The sequence below is a fragment of the Colletotrichum abscissum genome (assembly GCF_030869225.1).
Source record: "Colletotrichum abscissum strain IMI 504890 chromosome Unknown Scaffold_15.1, whole genome shotgun sequence".
Lineage (NCBI taxonomy): Eukaryota > Fungi > Ascomycota > Sordariomycetes > Glomerellales > Glomerellaceae > Colletotrichum > Colletotrichum abscissum.
Window position 1 is genome coordinate 29,632 of NW_026850043.1, and position 20,455 is coordinate 50,086.

At 49.0% G+C, this 20,455-nt stretch overlaps 9 protein-coding genes across 9 annotated transcripts; 4 read left to right on the forward strand and 5 right to left on the reverse strand.

Annotated features, from left to right (window-relative positions):
* Positions 1-1,132: 1,132 nt before the first annotated feature.
* CABS01_06964 (indoleamine 2,3-dioxygenase) lies at positions 1,133-2,501 on the reverse strand (the record flags this gene model as incomplete). Its single annotated transcript, XM_060540329.1, has 2 exons — positions 1,133-2,125; positions 2,175-2,501. 2 exons carry the CDS (start codon positions 2,499-2,501, stop codon positions 1,133-1,135), a joined length of 1,320 nt encoding a protein of 439 aa, XP_060403214.1.
* Positions 2,502-3,020: 519 nt separating this feature from the next.
* CABS01_06965 (kynureninase 2) lies at positions 3,021-4,628 on the forward strand (the record flags this gene model as incomplete). The annotated part of the gene is made up of 3 exons (XM_060540330.1): positions 3,021-3,207; positions 3,286-3,689; positions 3,741-4,628. The coding sequence occupies 3 exons, from the start codon at positions 3,021-3,023 to the stop codon at positions 4,626-4,628; spliced, it is 1,479 nt and encodes a 492-aa protein (XP_060403215.1).
* Positions 4,629-4,824: 196 nt separating this feature from the next.
* CABS01_06966 (uncharacterized protein) lies at positions 4,825-5,254 on the reverse strand (the record flags this gene model as incomplete). Its single annotated transcript, XM_060540331.1, has 2 exons — positions 4,825-5,015; positions 5,068-5,254. The coding sequence occupies 2 exons, from the start codon at positions 5,252-5,254 to the stop codon at positions 4,825-4,827; spliced, it is 378 nt and encodes a 125-aa protein (XP_060403216.1).
* Positions 5,255-5,823: 569 nt separating this feature from the next.
* Positions 5,824-6,754, reverse strand: CABS01_06967 (oligonucleotide transporter; the record flags this gene model as incomplete). The annotated part of the gene is made up of 3 exons (XM_060540332.1): positions 5,824-5,968; positions 6,094-6,260; positions 6,314-6,754. 3 exons carry the CDS (start codon positions 6,752-6,754, stop codon positions 5,824-5,826), a joined length of 753 nt encoding a protein of 250 aa, XP_060403217.1.
* Positions 6,755-8,745: 1,991 nt separating this feature from the next.
* CABS01_06968 (uncharacterized protein) lies at positions 8,746-9,168 on the forward strand (the record flags this gene model as incomplete). The annotated part of the gene is made up of 2 exons (XM_060540333.1): positions 8,746-8,923; positions 9,017-9,168. 2 exons carry the CDS (start codon positions 8,746-8,748, stop codon positions 9,166-9,168), a joined length of 330 nt encoding a protein of 109 aa, XP_060403218.1.
* A 1,018-nt stretch (positions 9,169-10,186) lies between these two features.
* On the forward strand, positions 10,187-10,699 carry CABS01_06969 (uncharacterized protein; the record flags this gene model as incomplete). The annotated part of the gene is made up of 1 exon (XM_060540334.1): positions 10,187-10,699. One exon carries the CDS (start codon positions 10,187-10,189, stop codon positions 10,697-10,699), a length of 513 nt encoding a protein of 170 aa, XP_060403219.1.
* Positions 10,700-11,529: 830 nt separating this feature from the next.
* CABS01_06970 (uncharacterized protein) lies at positions 11,530-13,985 on the reverse strand (the record flags this gene model as incomplete). Its single annotated transcript, XM_060540335.1, has 3 exons — positions 11,530-11,974; positions 12,057-12,321; positions 13,934-13,985. The coding sequence occupies 3 exons, from the start codon at positions 13,983-13,985 to the stop codon at positions 11,530-11,532; spliced, it is 762 nt and encodes a 253-aa protein (XP_060403220.1).
* Positions 13,986-14,702: 717 nt separating this feature from the next.
* CABS01_06971 (2,3-dihydroxybenzoate decarboxylase) lies at positions 14,703-15,769 on the reverse strand (the record flags this gene model as incomplete). Its single annotated transcript, XM_060540336.1, has 2 exons — positions 14,703-15,411; positions 15,468-15,769. The coding sequence occupies 2 exons, from the start codon at positions 15,767-15,769 to the stop codon at positions 14,703-14,705; spliced, it is 1,011 nt and encodes a 336-aa protein (XP_060403221.1).
* Positions 15,770-18,073: 2,304 nt separating this feature from the next.
* On the forward strand, positions 18,074-19,273 carry CABS01_06972 (uncharacterized protein; the record flags this gene model as incomplete). The annotated part of the gene is made up of 1 exon (XM_060540337.1): positions 18,074-19,273. One exon carries the CDS (start codon positions 18,074-18,076, stop codon positions 19,271-19,273), a length of 1,200 nt encoding a protein of 399 aa, XP_060403222.1.
* Positions 19,274-20,455: the final 1,182 nt, after the last annotated feature.

Below are 20,455 nucleotides of genomic sequence, written 5' to 3' on the forward strand. Positions count from 1 at the left end.
CTTCGCTATTGTGCAGGCAGACATGCGGAAGAGCGAAGATCGGGACGCGGAGGGAGGAAACCAGTCAGTGCCGACGTGGAAGGTTTCCGAGGGCGGAACTTGCTCGACGCTAGCCGTGCTTGGGTAAACATCTGTCATTGCCAGGGCACATGATACAGTACTTCCGATCATATACACGTTGACGGATGCACGGTGTAGACACGATTTGTTGGAGCCGCTCCTAGCCACCACAGAGCCACTTCTAACGTCCAGGAGGAGCCTTAGTGTACTCACTTGACCTGGTGCCTCGTCATCACACTTCCGATCCTAGGAGGACATCGTACACAGAAAGTTGAAAACTACCCTAATCACCACTCTGCAGTGGATCAGGCGTGACTTGTAATACGATGACGTACATGCCTGCCTGGAGAGTGTTTTCACTTCACTGCTTGGCTCCGAATTAGTCGAAAACCTCGCTTTTCGGAATATTCTGTTGGACTGGCAGTATTCCCCCTCCTCCGTACAGTCATGTTTAGTAATTCCTGGTGAAACATCCTTTAACTAACCATTCTCTCTACTTTCCCCCTACGATGGTTCACTACGATTACTCCGCCTATAGTGTGGAGTTTAGGGAAGTCCAAGGCATGAGGGATATCAAACTGCGGCAAGCGGCAGCTTGGTATGATGGCCAAATGAAAGTTCTGGTCGAGGCTGGGCATTTTCTACCCCCATCTTACCATTATCAGATAAAAGCAAAATGCAAGCCTGGATTGAATATTCCAATCGAAGAAGCACGTTTAGGGAACAGTAGACTTCCACCGACATTTTCGGAAGTAACAGAAGTAAATGCATGTCAGCATCAGGAAATTCGTCGCCGCTGCGATGGCTAGTGTTTTTTATTCGCTCAGCTGCGATGCGATCCGAGATCCGAAGTCATTCTTCCGCTCCCGTCACCTGAGAAGGGGCCACAGCGGTCATACAGATGGAACTTTCCCAATTTGTGGACCCGGCTTCATGTGAATGGAGCATTGAGGTTACATGCGGAAGTTTGACTCTTCAATCCCCTTGCATTAGTCTAGCACTGAATTATGTAATTTCGCTCCTTTTCGATGGCTATACTGTTATGGATATCATAGATCGACGCATCAAATGTTCATCTCCGCTCTGCTCTCTCTAACTGTCCCGCCTGCAGAGTCTCGTCTCTTGTTTGCTTCAGGAATGGCATCAATGCTGTTCCGCCTGTTCCCGTGAGCTGCTCGTCCTTCACTGAAGATGCGCTTGCCAAGTCTACTTTCACGCCACTGTGCATCTTCTTCGAAGGAAGCACGATATAGCGGGTAACAATTTGCAAATGCTTGTTCCGAAACTCTGTCATCGTTCGAATTGCTGCTTGGTATGCATTGCAGAAGTCTTGCTGCTCGACAGTCGAAACCGGTAGTTTTGCAAGCTCTCGGATGCTGCCCATGCGGGCAACGTGTTCGAGGAAACGTTTGTGTGGCCCTGGCATGTAAGTGCGGACTTCCTCGTGAAAAGCGGGCATTCGTGTTTGGCTGGTGCTGGTCTTGCTTGCATGTGGGTTGCTGTTGCCCTCTGATGTGTGCTCAACCCCCAGAACAATGTCGAGAAATTGGATCAGAGAGCTTTGTCCGTTGCTTCCCCCACGGAGTTGTTGCCAACTACCCTGACCATTGCCTTCGTCGTAAAAGACACCTTTAGGTAGGCCTGCTGCTGCCATGTTTTTACTTCCGGCCAGAAATGGACGAATCTCGTAGAAGAATACCATCGGGTCGCATTTCTCATACATCCTTTCCAGTAAAGCCCCGATCTGTCGAATATTGCCAGACAGTGCTTCTAGTGCCCGCGTGATTGTGTCGTAGTGCCTTGTCTTGATGGACTCCAAAGCATTTAGCATGTCGGTCATAATTCGAGCGCCTTGGGCCTCCATGGCCACTGAGACTAAGTAAAACCAAGCTTCGTCTTTTGTGCCAGTAAAAGTGTGTAGAGACTCAAGAGAATCCAGATCAGTGAAATCGTTCGTGGTCGATAAGAAGTTCCACAAGTTCAAGCCTGCGTAGGTCGCGACAGGCGGAACTTCGAGATGCTCGGAGACGCGTAAGAGAGGGACAGCTATTGCTGGAGGCAGGACCTTGAACTGACGTTAGAAAGCCCTTGGAAAAGTCAGACGGAGTACCAACCTGTTCTGCCTGTTCTCCGCCCCAGATGTAGGCATGCGCCAGAAAGATCAAAATCACATAAGCTCTTCTCCACTCAGATTGACTGCGTAGCTTGTTCGTCGATAAGAGAGGAAGACCTTTGACATCTCGTCGCAGCTTGCCTGCTTTGAGAAGCTCCGGGAGATGATGGACAATTGTTTCCCATGGTGAGTAGTAAGGATCCGGAAGAACCTTGACAGGTGCGTCGGCCGGCAGGAAACCGTTCTGTGTGATGGAGTACTTCTTCATCAAAGCAAGGACATCTGTCTGTGCCTGTTCTGCGAACATAGGAAGCGCGTGAGGAGACATATTAACGGAGTTTAGACGTCGATAACACAACGAAATAGCCGTACTATGATGAACTCGATACGTGGAGAGAAAGGGGTTAGAAGAGATTGATTGAGTTTAATGTGCATGGAACAGAAAACAGTTCGATGCGAGTCAGGGTGTGGTAAGATGAAGAAGTAGCTCTTCAACTGCATGTCTCAAGTCCCCTGTCTCCGTGTTGCTTGCCAACCTGTATCCGTACTTACTCGGTATTCCGTATGCATCTTGCACTGACACGCTTGTCATCCGATGGTATAAGTGGACCAAGCCGAAACCCGTCGCTTATATGCGGAAGCGCTAGGGCTGAGACGGAAGCGGATACCGGATGTTGGTGGGGCCGCTCGCGAAGTTTTCGGAATGACGATGCGCCATCTCGAGTAAGATGAGGAGGGGACAGGTACAAAGACGAACAAGACGCCCTCATTCTGCCTCGAATGGTGCCATATCTGAGAGAATCCGAATCATTCAGAAAAGTTGACATAAATTGTCGTACGATCTAAGATGGATTTCAACGCATTTGCCGAGCAGATTCGTTCTGGGAGCCAGGCCAAGTTTCCTGCCAACGCAAACACCATCTCGTTTGCGCAGCAGCTCGACGCGCAAGACAAACTCGCGTATTTGCGCAATGAGTTCATCATTCCGACGAAAGGCTCTCTCAAAAAAAAGTCTTTGACCGGAACTCTCCCTAGTAGGTCCTGCCAAAAATTAGTGACACAAAATCTGTGGCACAGCAATCATCCCAGATCCAGTACTGATTACCCCAAAGACAATCAACTTCTCAACGGCAATGCAAATGTGGTCAATGGCACCAATGGAAGTCATTCATCGTCCGAAGATGATGCGACTCCATCAGTCTACTTTTGTGGTAACTCACTGGGAGTTCCACCCAAAGCAGTCAAGGACTACATTCACGCTCAGTTGGAGACCTGGGCATCGATTGGGGTGAATGGCCACTTCCAGGGCCTCGAAAACTCACCCCTTGTTTGCTGGCAAGACATGGCTGAGGACGTGGCGAAGAAAAGCGCAGCCATTGTCGGCGCCCTCCCCGAAGAGGTTGTTATGATGAATACCTTGACCGCAAACCTGCACTTTTTGATGGCCAGCTTCTACCGACCGACAGAGAAGAAGCATAAAATTATCCTTGAATGGCGGCCATTTCCGAGTGATCACGTGAGTCGACTGTCATCACATACAATTCGTATACCGAGCTGACAAAGACAGTATGTGATCGAATCGCAGATTCAGTGGCATGGATTGGATCCGTCCAAGTCGATGGTCCAGATCCAGCCCGATGAGAACTTTTACATCTCAACTGATCTCATTCTGAAGACCATTGATGAACATGCGGAGGAGACTGCCCTCATTTTACTTCCCGGTATACAATACTACAGTGGCCAACTTTTCGACATGCCTCGGATTACCGAATACGCGCAGTCTAAGGGCATTATTGTCGGTTGGGACTTGGCTCATGCTGCTGGAAACGTCGAGTTACGGCTTCACGACTGGAATGTTGACTTCGCGGCATGGTGTACATACAAGTACCAGAATGCTGGACCAGGGTCAATGGCTGGCGCATTTGTCCACGAAAGACACGGAAAGGTCGACACCAGCGAGGGGAAGCCCAAGTTTCGCCACAGACTAACGGGCTGGTACGGCGGTGACAAGTCGGTCCGCTTCAATATGGACAACAACTTCCTCCCTACCGTTGGCGCTGGTGGTTTCCAAGTTTCAAATCCCTCAGCCATCGATCTCGCCTCGCTATCGGGTGCCCTCTCGGTATTCAGCAAGACCTCCATGGCTGAATTGCGAACAAAGTCTTTGGTGCTTACTGCGTACGCGGAGCATCTTCTTGATGGCATCTTGGCAGACGATACCGACGAACCTTCATTCAGGGTTCTTACGCCTAGGAATGCCCACGAGAGAGGTGCTCAGCTGAGTGTCCTGCTCAAGGACGGCCTACTCGAACATGTCGTGGAAGCTTTCGTTGAGGAAGGAATCGTTTGTGATAAACGCAAGCCAGGAGTTATCCGTGTCGCGCCGGTGCCCCTGTATTGCACATTCCAGGATGTATGGAAGTTCATGGACACTCTGAGGAAAGCTATCGCTTAAAAGTCTTCATGAAAAGTTGCTGCCAACACAGTAATGAGGCTCTATACTAATTAATAAAAGAAAGTTCGTTATCTACATGGAACACGCATTGGCAAATCTTGTTCCACAACGTGTCTCGGCACTCTTTGGCGTTTCATTATGGCAGCCTGTTAGATCTAGCTAGTTTCGATTTATAGTCATCCCGGAACGCAACGTATTATAAATGTGGCGCGTCAATGCTCTGCAGGATCATGGTAACTAAGCTGAACAAGCCTTCACCAAGTATGAAGCCTGTAGCCGTGGAAATGAGGCGCGATTCCTTTTCTCGACCCCAGCGCCCAAGGATATAATAATGAATCAGACCTCCAATTCCTTGCGCCAAAATCATTTCAGGCATAATATACATGCCTGTGCTCTCAGTTAGAATTGGGATCCACTTAGTCTTCACAGCTTGACGTACCTGCAGCTAACGCAACACTGGATGGTACCCAAGGAGACCAGCGACTACTAAGACGCTTAGAATCTTTGAGTATCTTGAATATAGCACCCAAAACCGATGCAACTATGCCAAATTTGAGTAGCCCAGGCGGCATGCCTCGGCCATATACTAGCCGAGCTGTTGAAATCAAGATGTGCGCCGATGGCATGGGAAAGTCTTTGGACGGAAAGCCGAGCATGTTGGTGTAAAGCCGGTAGACCAGCATCGATATCGCGGATCCAACCAACGATCCAATCAGTTGTCCATAGAAAAGAGACATCGGTGGCGCATTGACAAGATGGCCCATCTTGAACTCGTCCATCATCTCTGCCGCTTGCCAGACGCTTGCTTCAACAACACCAGCAACGGCTAAGCTGAGTAAAATGGCGTTTGGATTTGTTGAAGGTATCAGGAAGGCGAACAGAAATTGCGGGATTTTAGCTATGACATACCCGAAGCGTTAGAGCCATTATCACCGCAGATAGTTGGAGCAAATACCACATACCAATATAGGCCGCCCCTCCAGTCCCCGTTTCTCCGTAGCAGCGAATGTTAACATGACTTAGCGGTAAGATTGTGAATACTGCCAACAGTAAGGCTAATATTGGAACTGAAGACCCAAAAAGGACGATCATAGAAGCGAAGCATAAAAGTAGGCCGGCTAGTATCCAGATCAGATAGACTTTGGTGGTTAATTTGTCATCCCGGTAGTGTAAAGACCCAAGGGGAGGCAGTGCTTTAGACCTTGATGAACTTCTGATCAGAGGCTGTGTATCCTCTTCGTTGTCGGATCGGAGATGTCTTTTCAAGTATGTTGTGAGGCCCAGCAAGTTTGGCATATAGACATTGAAGGAACGCAGGAGCATTGTCGAAAGAGTGATGGCTGTATCGCCTAAAATCAGTGCAACTGCTATCCACATGATCCAACCTCTTGAGCCGCTTTCCCAGTCGGAGACAGAGCCAGGGGCCCATCCGTTGAATTTGGATAGAGGTGAAAGTATGCCCCACCCAATCAAGCATCCAACGACGATCCAAAGGGTTGTGACTGGAGGCACAATCAAGCCAATGGAGATATAGCCTGGGGATGTCGAGAGAGAAAAGAGCCATTCTCGAGCAAGATAGTTGCCGAAGATATTTACGGTACGTATTTGAGGGATGAAATATGCAGTGAGGGACTGCATTTGATGTCAGCGAGGCGAAAGGGTGGTCCAAGAAAATTGACGCTCACGTAAAGTGCCGCAAACAAGAATGTGATGAGAATGAGTTTGTTATTCTGGCTCCAACCATGTTGCACAAGGCTATCGTCAGTATCAACTGAGTCTTCTACAAGTGATGGCTTTTGCTTGTCGTTAGTGCTATCCAAATCATTCTGAGCGCGGAGAATTCGATCCGCAATGTCAGTATCCCGGTGTAATGATCCTATCATAGCCGCCGACGACGTTCCAAATGGGAATGGCAAAGGCTCTTGGACAAGAAACCGTTTTCGCAGTGGTAGGGTCACGGCAACACCCAGGATACTGACACCAATGGACCAAACACAAAGTTGAGACCAGTCAAGTCGGAAGGGGCCATTTTCCGATTCGTTGGTGAGGAACTCCATGGCCGGCAAAATCCCGACAGATCCGATCGTGAAAGGCATCAAGCCCAAAGAGCTCGCAATAACAACCATTGTCGCATGTTCTTGGGGGGTGAATGGGAAAGCTAAATGATCTTGGACCATTTTGAAGAAGGCAAAGCCCAGTATGGTTGAAGGAAGGCTCATTATGGCTAAGAAACCAGTACGAAGTCCGAAATACGTGTTGGATAGGCATATTAAGAAGCCAACAATGATGCCGACGGCCGTGGATCGGAGAGTTAAAGAGGAAGCGGGCTGTAGCATTTCTTGTTCCCTTGACCTCGAGGTAGAAGCTCTGCGGTGTCGTCGGCTGGCTGCTTCGATATCTCGAAATCCAGGCATGATCGCTTTCCTAAAGTGCCTGCGAAGGAAACACGGTCGAGCTTTTGGAACTGTCCAAAAGGTTAGGAAGTCAGAATAGCTCTTACTCGTGCATAGGGAAGAGGTACGCAATGGCCTTGCGTTCCAGGCTCTATGAAAACCTAATCACATGCACAAAATCCATTCCCCATTCGCACTGATGCATCGGCAGTGAGCTTGGGTTTATGTGTGGTGACACAGAGGCTACGTCATCAATATTCTCACATCATCCAGCATACCCACCCCATGGTACCGATCTGATGTTTTGCGGCCTCCGCCTCTAAACAGAGAAATGCACTATTCCTCATGAAGAGCGCTGGGTTTTTGAAGATATGTACGGCGGAAATACCATATGAGAGTTCATTATTTTCCAGCCGCAAAAGTATACAAGACTCATTGCGCTACATAAGGCGACTAGTCTGGCCGTCAGCAACGGCATTGCATGGGCTGTGGAGGGCGCGAAACTAGGAAACAGTTGCAGGCACAATGTGTTTGATCTGCATCTGCGATATCGTTCAGCTAGGCGGTACAGAACACTAGGTAGCTGGGAAAGGGACGAGCTCTTCAGCCTTGTCTGTCCGCTCCTATTGTTTGATTCTATTTTCAAGCACACGAAGTCAACACTCGCCCATCAAGGCACCTGGCCTTCTCATTCATCGCGGGAAACTATACAATGCCAGCCAAGATATGCAATTGGCACAGCAGAACGATTACCTTGGCTCGCTAGCTGCAGCTTCAAACGCGATCGTACACGGTACCATCCATCGCGAGCTTTTTCTCTAGGGCTGTTTGTTAGTTTCGTATCGTACATAGCGAGATATTTGCATAGTGGCCTCTGAGACTGTAACACTATTGAATTCATACAAGCCCTGGACTGCAGTCAATGAACAATGACGAATGCCTCAAGCCCAAGTCCGTAGCTTCCTGGTCTTTTCATCGTCTATGAAGTTGCTGAACGACTAGACTGCCAATCATGGTATGCTCTAGGTACTTTTGTGGTGAACAGCTGCTCATCTCAAACGTCTTTGAACTGACTGGAATGCCATGACTAGATTCGCGTTACAAGCATACATATGATCAAGCCCCCACGGTCCCAAGAAGCTCAATGAATGCGAAACTTCTGTCAACAACAATCAATACGGATATCAATCTCCGACGAACTGCGTGTACACCTTGCGGGTTGCCCCAACCTAGCGGGGGGTTGGGCCGCGACTAAACCTTCGGAGCATGCCCTTCGGAGCAGAGGAAAGCCAATCAGCGAGCCTGAGCTTGATTCGAAGAACACCATCCGCTTTGAGAAATTCGAGACAAAATGCCATAGGCACATGTAAGCTACTGTGGCTTGCTGTCTTTGCCCGCCGTTGAGGGGTCAGCAGAGCATATTCAGCCTATCATTAACCCCGCCAAAGTTCCGCAAGATCTCGATGGACCAGTCTGGGCGTAGCGCAAAGCACAGCTTGGTCAGACGACACGAACATGTGACGTCACCTCTATTGCTGTGTTGTGAATATTAATGCAACTGCTTTCCCCACGTGAATAATCAGTTGCGACATCCTTCTACCTATTGCCCACATCCACCCCACTGCTCATCACAATACCTATCAATCCGAGTCACGTCCCTCCATACCAGAAAGCTCTCAATTTTGATCACATTTACCACCCTCTCGACAACGAACGAAATCACGATGCGTAACGCCGTATTCGCCCAGTTTCTCCTTCAGCTCTGCTTCGCGCTTTTGGCTGTCGCCGCGCCGGCATCCGATCCCGCTGTTGGCACAGCAGCTCACGGCAATACCTGGCAGTATGGCACTGGTGGTGGCATCCTCGGATTCATAGTCCTTGTACTGGATATTATCGTGTTCCGTGAGTCTCCCTCAAAACAGCGTCATCGACGGCCAAATACTCCGTTGTTTCCATACAGCTATGTTATCTTTGCTAACAGTTCCGTCCGCTTAGTTGAGGTTCTCAAGTCTGATCGACCCGTCAGTCACAAGGTGCTCTGGTGCCTCGTCGTCTTCCTTTTCCCCATCGTCGGCATGGTCATCTACTGGCTGTTCTCGAACCGCGCTGCCCACAACTCTCGCTCTGGATACGAGGCGGTCGCATAAAGGACGTCTTGATACGTGCATTTTGCACTTTGTGCCGCTCAGGAGACTGGGGAAAGATACCTGATTTTTGCATTGTGACGAATGTATGCACTGGCCATGGTAGTGCATGTCAAGATGCCTGTGTCGATCACCTAAGGTCGATTGGCGCTGTGGATATTTCGGGGGCCAATGATATCATCAATGCCTTCAGCACAGTGAAAGTATTGTGAATGGCTTCAGCTAGCCGTACCTATGTAATATGTCTTGTATGCGAACAGCTAATGCGTGCGCACTCGCCATGTCTACAAGCTGCAATGAGTCCGCACCACTCAATTAATGAGTCGACGAAATCAAGTTTGATGTTACAACTAGATACGGCGATGTAGTGCGATTCGAAAGAAAACTACTTTTTCGACACAACTTCACCGCCTCTACATAAATGGCAACGTTGGTGTTGGTAATTACAGTAGAGAGATGGCACGGGGATCGCGACCAATATATGGTCACCCTGGCATTCTCACTGGGATTGGTGCGGTAGCTGCGGTGGTGGAGTCTCTTATGAGTGTGAGCAACGCCCGTAAATGACTTAAGTGCGAGCTCAGGACGCATTAGGAGAGCAGATGGTTCAAATCTCTGGGGTCTCACCAATTTTGCCAGACCGCTTTACACTAGAACTAAGAAATATTCTGTGCCTCGATACATGCGTCTCATTGATGTTTCGCACGCGGTCGAGCTCAGACCTTGTCGTTGACCAAATTGCATGTATGGTGCCAACATGGGACGAGCGCTAAATTCACCAATGTCTGGATGGGCCTGAAACAGAGGTGGCTATGTTATCCGTTGTTTCGAGCTTATGAAACGCACGACGATGAGAGAACCCCTGGGATGTTTTGCAGTCTAAGGTAGGCTCAAATCTCGCGAGAACTTCATTCTCTTTTCCCCTAACCTCTACATCATCAGCGATCACGAAGGTACGACGACGAAGCGGCCGCTATCGAGAGCCTGAAAAGTGCCCCATAAGTCCTCAGAACAAGCCACGATGGAGTCAAAACAGGAGGACCATGAGCCTTTCTTAGGCTTTCGGGACGACCCTAACAAGCGAACTTCCACCGAAGACGAGATGGAGAATGACAGCTCCCGCCGCCAACAACAAGCTCTGAGAACATCACACCATGGCAGGCTTCTTCGAGACGTCCTCGTATTCCTCGCGACATCTGTTCTATGGGTCGCAGCATTCTACCTTCTAGTGCCCAGTCCTATGGCCCAGAACACGGGCGGCAAGGTCACCGATGGAGAAGATGGGGGAATCCGAACTCCAACATCGAGTGACTACATCGCGGCTTTCCATAATGTCACTTCCAACGCCGAATATATCTCTTGCGGAAATTCCACAGCCGAGGCGAAGAAGATGGGTTGCAAGTACGATACCCTGCTGAATTATTGGGTTCCATCACAATGCTACGACAGAGAGTTCGAAACGGAATACAAAGATGACGATAGCTGGAATGCCTTCGCGGAGTATGTCAATGAATGCTTACTCAAGCCACTGTGAATTACGTCCATACTAACGCATACTCTCTTACAGTCAAAACTTAACGCAGCCCATAGCCGCAGAAGCAATGGGTGATCAAGAAGTCTATTATACTTCAATTCGTGACCATTTAAACCATTGTTCGATGCTTTGGAAAAAGCAATTCTGGACCCTTTTCGAAGAACGAACCGCATTTGATGGCATAATTGTTAACTCGTTCCACACGGAGCATTGTGCCGACTTTCTTAAGGATATCTACGGATCAAACCGAACTGAGGCAACGCTGGTCAGGGTTGGCTTCTCAGGATGTTGGATTCGGAATAATAGCAAGGATGTCTAAAAGAACAATGGAGCAGGAGGCTTATAGCTGTCGTATCTACACACGCATTTAACTGTCTAGATCGCGTTACTCAGTGATCTTGAGCCTCGACGACTCATCATGACCAGCAATGCACGAAACCGCAACATGGCTTGACAGTCAAGACTTTGAAGCAATAAGCATTTGATGGAGAGTAGCAAATTAGATCTTGGTTCCCGCAAGATGTGTGCCTGAGAAGCTAGCTTCCCAAACCAGATTCCAATTCCCTTGGCGGCGCACGTCTATACCAAGTCACCACATCACATTTCAATAGTTTGTATTTTCTCCGCTATACTGTTGGTAAGAACACACAGTTCAATCAGGGTCTCTTCGGATGCAAGTTCCCATAGTCCAATGTTGTGAGGGAGTTGTTCTGTTTTCTTCTTTTTCTGGGCAACTTTAGTCTGGTATTATGACGGCTTGAACGTCTACAGCTTCTGACCATTGCCGATCTGGCATTTCCCTTTTGTCGAGAAATCTGTGCATAGCTGTCTCAAAATACACTTAAGCTTTGCCAGTCAATGTGCAGATCGCTATCGTCAAACTGGAGCTCACTCCAGTTTAACAACCCCCCGTCAGCCCCAGGCCAAACGTCAAAAGAGCCTTGTTCAGTTACAGCCCGAGTTGAGGCCCAGGATGGCTCCTCCTCCGTATGTCCCTCCGGGTTGCCATCGCTGACACTGCTTAGGCTCTCCAAGCTGAAGAGCCTTGAGACGTAACGACTGCCTCCAGCATTATTCAACTTTGAGCGACGCTCTGTGATGGCGGTAGCCAACGACATCAATATTTCCAGGTAATGTGCGGCCTGGGGGCTTTGGCCAGCAAGAAATTTTAAAACGTCCATGGCTCCTTGAAATGCTCTATCGGTCTCGAGATCGATGCTGACCTTTGCGAAGCACTCCACTCCGAGAATGAGTCCTGCAGAGAATACTAAAGCTCTGTGTGGGATGATTAGCGTTTTCTCAGAGCGAACCTTGCAGAAAGAGCACAGATGCTGAAACCAAACCGGTTGAATCTTACTTCAGGATACACATGCTTCTCTCGAGTAGCCCAGCCTTTCGAGCGTCAGCACAAGTTTGTGCCAGATACACGGCAGCTTCGATGCACGCCGCGGCTAGCGGCGGGTGATGAATCTTGTTTCCTGCTTGGCTGTTGAGGGAGGAGATGAATATCGGCCGAGTTGCTAGTGTGACAGCAAAATAATACAGACAAGATACATGGATCTTGGCAACGGCCATTCGGTTGGCTTCGATGAAGTCTCCCAGAGCTTCAGGCTCTTCCGGGCCTTCCAAGGGCATGAGCAGATTCTTTTTCCAGCTATCTATATTGACCAGAAGCTGTTCCACGACGGGAACCGTGACATCTTTACCGTGATATAAGATGTTGTTGATATCATTGATGATTTCAACAATCTCACACGTTGCCACAAGATATTTCGATCCATAGTCGCAATCGGGTGCCAAATCTCTGATCAGAGGCCTAGCATCCGTTCCTGCCGTGGCGGCAGGCCGGCCCAAGAGAGAGCTCACTAGCTTGTCTAGAATTCGCACACTGATCCAGACTCTTGATCTTTTAAATCGATGCAACTGTGAGCGAGATACGACTAATTTTTAAAGAGGTGTTTCGGTTTGGGATGACTTACTTCAAAAGTCCACACTGATGGGACTTCGGCTCACACGTATACATAGTCTGACTGTGAAGGCCAAGTGCAAGAGCAGCCCTTACAGCAATGGATATGTACATATACGCTGTATTCCTGCGGCAATTCCCAAGCATATAGAACGCCATGAGTAAGAAAAGTCTGACCATGTCTAAGTCTGGATCTTCTAGCAGTCCAGAGAATGCTTGTCGCTGTGCTTTGCGAAAGAATGTGAAGCTGTGATCTTGAGCTTCTAGTGCGCTGCTACACTGTGCTCCTATTGCCATTACCATGTCCCTGATAGCATCTGAGAGGTGCGATGATTGTTTTGATGGCCAAGCCGCCTTGTCAGCGGAAGCATTTTCGTCAAAGAGTGATGTAACTCCGATAGAGATGCTGTCGGTTAAGCACATTAACTCCCTTTGATCGTCAGAGTCTAGAATATTGATGAGACCTTCCGTCTGTGGCAAGATAATACTTAGTTACAATCAGATTTGAGCAGGGAAGTTCTCTTACGATTGTATAGTAACATTTCAAGTAATCGAGTCGTTGCTGATCGCCCAAGTCCACGACCTCATCTGATGAGATCGACCGCCTTGCCTCCGGAGACGCGGCCTCGAGCATCGTTTCCATTCCATCATTGTGAGAGAAAGGTGAGGGGCCAATCTGTCTCACCACCACTTGTCGAACGGTTTGAAGGAACGAAATTGCTGCAGCGCCTCCAACGAATACTTTTATGTGTACGTTTAAAGTCAGCAATCTCAGTGGCGCGATAGTAGGTTGAATAAACCGCCCGATAACTACCTACCTTGTTCACCGTGGGCACTCCGGAGTAATCTACTTGGATTGGCCAGGAGAGAGGATTCTGGCTGAGTACCCTCTCTGGTGTGTGATTCTCGAGGAGGTGTCATGGGACTTTGATGCGCATCAACACAGGGTTCTTCGGATTCTTGTTGAGAAACTGAAGGAGACATTGGGAATGGGTTTGGAGACGGTTCCTTGTCAATCTCAATATGCCGTCGCGGACGAGTTTTTGATGACCCGGAAGCGGCTGTTGACACTGTGATAGAACCGTGCTCGAAGGATGCGCGTGATCTTCGCCCACCAGCAGTACTAGCCCTTGTAATTGAGGGCCTTATCGTTCTTGAACCTCTGGGTAGATACGTCATGCGACAGTCGGGTTCAAGACCACGTCGAACACATTGAGTGCAAGGTGCAGTGCCGCTGCACTTCTTCTTGGCCTCGCGGCAGAACTTACAGGCCTCAGCAGCACGCTGACGCTGGCTCTCGGGGACTTTGGGGCGAGGCATGATGTGAGGAGCACGAGAAGCTTGAGGATTTTCGTGGAGCGATGGAGATGCGTAAGCCTTCCTACAAACGATCAGACGTCGGTCAGTCCAAGTCAACAGGGCTGCTCAGTGGTGTGGATCACCTGATAAGAGAGAGTTTCTTACTGCAGTAGGCACATCGGTTGCCGGCTCCCGGACCCTGCACCCCGAACCCCGCGTCCCCACCCCCGCTCACAGTGCCGCATTCGGAAGTTCCTAAATGGCTTCCGATGTTAGCACAACGAGAATTAGTTAGTAATTGCTGATCAGCTGCCTCACAAACCAGCCCTGATAAGCTATGACTTCAAGGTCGCCGTACGATGTCTCACGCACGCGAATAGTCTCTCGGATAGCAGTAGCTGTTCCGGCAATCTTCCACACTCATTAATCATGCTATTCTTAAGTACTTAATCTCGAGTCTGCTTGATGCTCTTATGCGCGAGAATTGATTCTTCGTGACTCTTGCTACATCCATGGGCAAATGATAATAATGTAGCCAGTCAATAGTGAAGTTACGAATCACAGAATGCCTACCAGTGGCCCGCTATCACACACGAATGCATACTACAGAATCGTATCTGGTATTTTGAAATTATCAATTGTGATTGATAGGCCGCTTGCAAAGCGACGCTGTATCCACTCCCTCGCCTTTACGTCCATGTCTAGTCTCACCTACAAAGCTTCATTTGAGTATTGGCTTTACGCCTCACTGTCCTTGAATCCCGGCAGCTTGAACAGTTGCTTGGCGTTGTCCCGCCCAATCTTCTTCTTGTCGTTATCATTGATGGGAAGAGCATCATACCAATCGCATCCATCCGAGAAGGACTCGAAAGGGTAGTCAATCGAAAACAATATGCGATCCGCTCCTACTTCAGCCATGCAGAACTGAAGAGTCGTGGTGGAAAAATGCCCACTGGTCGTGATCCACAGATTGCTTGCAAAGTACTCGCGGATAGTTCGCTTGCAAGACAGCCCCAGCGGCTTCTTCACGTCCTCAAACCAGTGGTTGATGCGCCACATGTCGAATGGTATCTTCTCTCCTAGATGGCCCAATATAATTTGAAGCTTGGGATGGCGATCGAAAACGCCATTTGTGACCATTCCAAGGACGTGCAGACTGACTCCCTGCGAAAAGCTCAATGGAGGTCCAATGAGCCACGAGCGCTTTGCCCATAGCTTTTCGTGAATCGTTCCGGTGGGATTTCTTGGGTGCAGGTAGAAAGGAACATCAAGTTCGGTCACTGTAGACCAGAAAACATCCCACTCCGGGCCGTCGTAGAAGATCATGTCGTCGCCATCAGGGCCTGCCCGCTGAGTGTCATTGACAAGCGCGCCCAAAAAGCCGTACTCAGTTACACAACGCCTTAACTCTTCGGCAGCTTCCTTGGGGTCATGCATAGAAAGGGTTCTGGCACACGTTAGCCACAGAATAGTTCAAGTGCTTTCTAAAGACGGATGACTCACGCAAACGCGCCGAAACGTTCAGGGTGTTTCTTAACCTCGGGAGCAATGTAATCATTGATCTCTTTGGCCAACAGCTGTGCTTCCTTCGGATCCCAGATGTCCTGGATCCCAGGTGCTGTGTACGATAGAATGGTGAACCCAACACCGTGTTTATCCATGTAGTTGAGCCGAATGTCCGCGACATCGGAGATTTCAGCTGCGTGCTTCTCAGGGTCGATGGCAAAGAGTCCTGCCCACCAACGTGTTTTCTCTTGAAACCGTGGGAGGGCAAAGGCCTCCTCGAGAGCAATTTTTCCGAGCATAATGGCGGATTTGCGGGGTTACAAGTTGTTGAGCTGATGAGAGCACAGTCGGGCTACTTGTGTGACGAGGAGCTGAGGGAGATGAATCAAGCGAAGGTAGTCAAAGTTGCAAAGGAATTAAGATACTTCCGCATCTGATAGATTCTTGGGGTTCGGCGAGTGTTTAAATCTCGAGTCGACCATAGGCACAAAGATAGATGGCCCTCTTGATCCGGAGCATAAGACGACGGCTTCGAGCAAGGCGCACTGTCGCGTACCGGGCCGCTCGGTTTCATCCCACCGCCCGCATCGGAATAGATAGCATTAGGCCTATACCTTGGGTACAACAGTCATAGTGAAGATCTATCGCCTGTCCTTTCGGAACTACTAGGTATGTGTGCAGCGGATATGTACTTTTGGAGAGCTGGCCGACTACAGCCAAAGTTGGGGTCTACGACACAGTGCGGGCTCAGAGCGGATACGACTACCTTCCCATCTACCCAAGCACTTAAGCCACCAAGTTCACATGCGGCTTATCTAGGGGACCTTAGCCGATGGTGGCCATGAGCGATGCTGACCCCGCCTAGCCGAAACAAAAGCTGCTTACTTTAAGGTGGCCCGTAGCCGACAGGTCTGATATTTGCAGCATCTCCGCATCTAGCCGCTCGGATGTGCAGTTATGAAAGAGCTAATCCCAATCTTCTCAACGACGTCGGATAATGCACTACTGATCGCTCCCCCGCCACAATTGAGCATTCCAGCCGTTGGCAGCTTAGTGACGTGACTACCTGTACCTACCTGCATGATCCCATGAATTTGGCTGGCTACTCGGTGAATGGTGTCGCGGAATCGCGGTTTTGTTCAGCGCGGGAACCTCAAGGCCGTGATAGTTAATACGCTATACATTGTAACAGCGGCTAGAGAAGCAAATGCACCCGTGAGATTGCCTCCAGGGAAGTAAGGGAATGATTGCTTCCTGCTTTTTGGGTTTGTAGCTGCAGCAGTATCGCCATTATTCAAGATTTTACGCGGCGATTACATGCAAACTACATCATTCTTTTGGCTTATAAAACACTTCAGGCGGTTTCCAGAATCAATTTCTACATACTTGACCTTGTTTCATCTTCGCCTCAAAGCTCATATATTGCGCGAAAGAAGTCTCCAGCCCTTGTTCGTTGGATTCCACTATACAAGCCAGCAGAGAGACTTTAAGATCCATTCTTACAATGTACACATATTTGGCTAATTTGTCTTCTCTTATCGGCATCGACTTTTGTGAAGTAATTCATGCCCATATCCTACGGAAACGATAATGGAAACCTAGAGTATCAATGTACTAGAGACTTATGTTGGAAATAGTCAATATGCAGTTCGAGGCCACTTTTGTGTATCAAGCCATCATAGTGAGTACGCATGGCTGCTACTTGCTATTTAACGTTGCTGTTTCTGGTAATATACATCTCACATGCTCACGCCGGCAACATACTGTTTGAACATCCGAGGCGAGGGCATTCTGAGAGTTCTCTCCCAAAAGAAGACAACTACAAGCTTATGAGGTCGTGGAGATACCTCTCAAACTCGTCCAGGATAATCTCAAACCCCTCAGTGGTTGAGAGTGGATCCAAACCATCATTACGAGGATTGTGGCACAGAAGCTTGCATCGTTCACACGCGTTGTATGACCGCGAGGTTTACTCACCTGAGGTGGCACAATGGCTCGCATGATGATGATTAACGAAGATGTTGCATGGTGCCCGCATTGATCCGAAAACAAATATTTTGTGATTGGATCGCGACGAGCCAAATATTTCAACGACACAGGCATCGGAAATGCGCTGTTTTGATTGATTGGCATGTTAATATGTTTCGCTACTACTATGACCGAGGGGCTAATGCAGGCGATGTATGTAGGAACTTGTTTCCCCGCTGTCGATCTTCAGCGGCTTAAACTAACAGGCCCAAGCGTTTTGTCTAGATACGAGGAATGGGGCCTAAGCATCGGAAAACACTTGGGCTGATTGGTGCTTACGCCGCGAACTGCAAAATGGTTTCGTTCTCCAACTGCAAGTTGCCTGTAATTCTAACAATGGGCGTATCTCCTTCTACAGGTGACCACGACCCTAGATCCTCCACAATAGGAGCCTCCGTAGTCATGGATCCGGAGTACGGCAACATGACAATGATGAGGCCGACTATATAATAGACTCAAGGTATTTCCCAAAGTTGACCTCACTGCCCAGCACCATTCCAGCAATTTTGTCAGCAACTTAAATCGCGACCCAATATTTTTTGTTCATCGCAAGAATCGTCCTACCTTCCTCTCTAATGATGGGGTTCACTATCATCCAGGCTTCTGTTATTGCAGTTTTAGCCACTGCGAGCTTGGCAGCCCAGATATCGAACACTGCCGTACCTAAGCCTTGGAGCAATTTCAACAACAATGGCGTGTTCTATCCAGAGCAGACCGCGACTAGCTGGAGAACTCTATACGGCCGAACTCTCCAGCTGCCTGACCAGTCTCTTCTTCTGTCTTGGGAAGACTATGACCCCGCGGCAACTTTGACTTACTTTCCCATCTACAAGTCAGAAGATGGTGGAGCGTCGTTCACTGCTTTCTCCAGAGTCGACGATCAGGTCAATGGCTGGGGAAACTGGTATCAGCCATTCCTCTACGAGCTTCCACAGCCATTGGGGGGGTTTCCGCAAGGCACCATTCTCCTGGCCGGTGTCTCTACGCCACGTAACCTCTCACAGGCGTACATTGATTTGTATGCCAGCACCGATCAAGGAAAGGCGTGGGCATTTGTCAGCCATATAGTCTACGGCCCTGGTCCGGAGACAATCGCCCGGGGGGACAAGGCAGTCTGGGAGCCTTTCTTGCTGATGCATGAAGGAGAGCTTGTGTGTTATTATTCCACTCAAGTGGATCCCGATCACAACCAAAAGCTTTCTCACAAAACAACCAAAGACCTGCGTCAATGGAGCGATGAAGTCGATGACGTCGCCCAGGCAGATGCAGGAGTGCGGCCCGGCATGGCTACAGTGGCATATAGCCCCATCTCACAAAAGTATGTCATGACTTTTGAATACTGTGGCGGCCCTATCGCTGGCGGATGTCCAGTCTACTACAAGGTCTCCGACTCTCCCCTGAACTTTGGCTCTGCCGAACTTCAGCCCATTATTCCTGGTGACGGCCAGCTGAATCCTAACGGGAGCCCGTTCGTCATCTGGACTACGGAGCCTGGGACAAATGGCACGAGTGGTGTTTTCATCGCCAACGGAAGTAGCCGTGAGGAGGTGTTTGTGAACAGCGATGCCGTCGATCCAAACGGTTGGAAGGTAGTCAACGTCGGGCAGTGGTCAGCTTACTCCAGAGAACTTCGGATCATCGCCACCCCTGAGTCTGGCCCCTCAAACGGAAACCCTAAACTTCTTCTCACGAACGGGGGAAATGTCGGCTGCTCTGGGGATTGCTACAACTACGTTGCTAATGGTGTAGTGGATATACCCACTTACCATACCTAGGGAGGGGCGAGCTGAAGCAAGGACACAATGTTGGATTTAATCAATTGATTCGTGGAACCATGAACTCTCCAGTACAAGTGCTTCCGAGATTTTTGGTTACGTAGCTCTTACAAACTATAGATAGTAATCTTCCTAGAAGCATCTTAGTGTTCGAGCTCAAGTACTAGAAATTTCTTCGTAACATTTATCATGTAACCCGCCTAGCAATATAGTGGGTTGCCATCGGCTATTTTTGCGAAGCTCCAGATCGTTCAAACCGCGAATCGTTTCGCGTGATTCAGTGATGAGTATGTAATCAAGTCTGTAAGAAACAACTCATCAGTGTTGAGAGAACCCTGTGACTTGATTCGGTTACATGTGACCCGATAGGTCGATGCCAATAATTTCTGGCCCAACTTTTCCTGTTTCCTGAAATGCATTGACACTTCAAATCTAGATCTGTTTCTGTTAATCATGCTTGAGGATAGATTTCAGTCTCTAACGAAATGTTGACGACTTATCAATAACGGTCGGGCAAATGTCTCAGCCGGCGGATGCTTGTGAGGCTGAACTTGGCGTCACTCCTGGGTTTTCATCTCCTTTCCGTCTCTCATCTTTCCGAATGTTCATATTTCTTCAACACTACCGCATCAGCATTTCGATGCCATCCAGATTATTAGTCAACCATTAGATAGACTACGTGACCATATGTCCCCTTCAAGTTATTAGTCGTTCATTCGTCCTTTAGTACCTGCTCTTGAGTGTGATCCTGCGGAGTCGTCGTGATTGGGTATCAACGTTTTCCAATTCCGCAAAGAAACCACGTTTTAAGCAACTTTCTGTTGTCATACCGTCTCTTGACTGTTTGTCGTAATGTCTCCGCCGCTTCGGGAACTGGCCCGGGGGCTGGGGTAAGGGCGGTCGGCAACGCTAGTGGAAGTACGTACGGAGAAAGCGTCTTTTCTGGGATTCCATCCCCGTTTGCTCCCCACAACTTCAAGCTGATTGTCAAATCACATTGATGCATTCATCACGTGCCTGACGGTGCCAATGACACCCTGCTGAAATGAGCACAATGGCCCACGCAAGACGAATGAAGGTAAACAACATGATAAGAGCACGTGGCCGGTAATGACCGGGCCGATGGCCAATTATGATTGTATATAACAAGGAATTGGCAGCTTATGTCGAATGCAAACATCT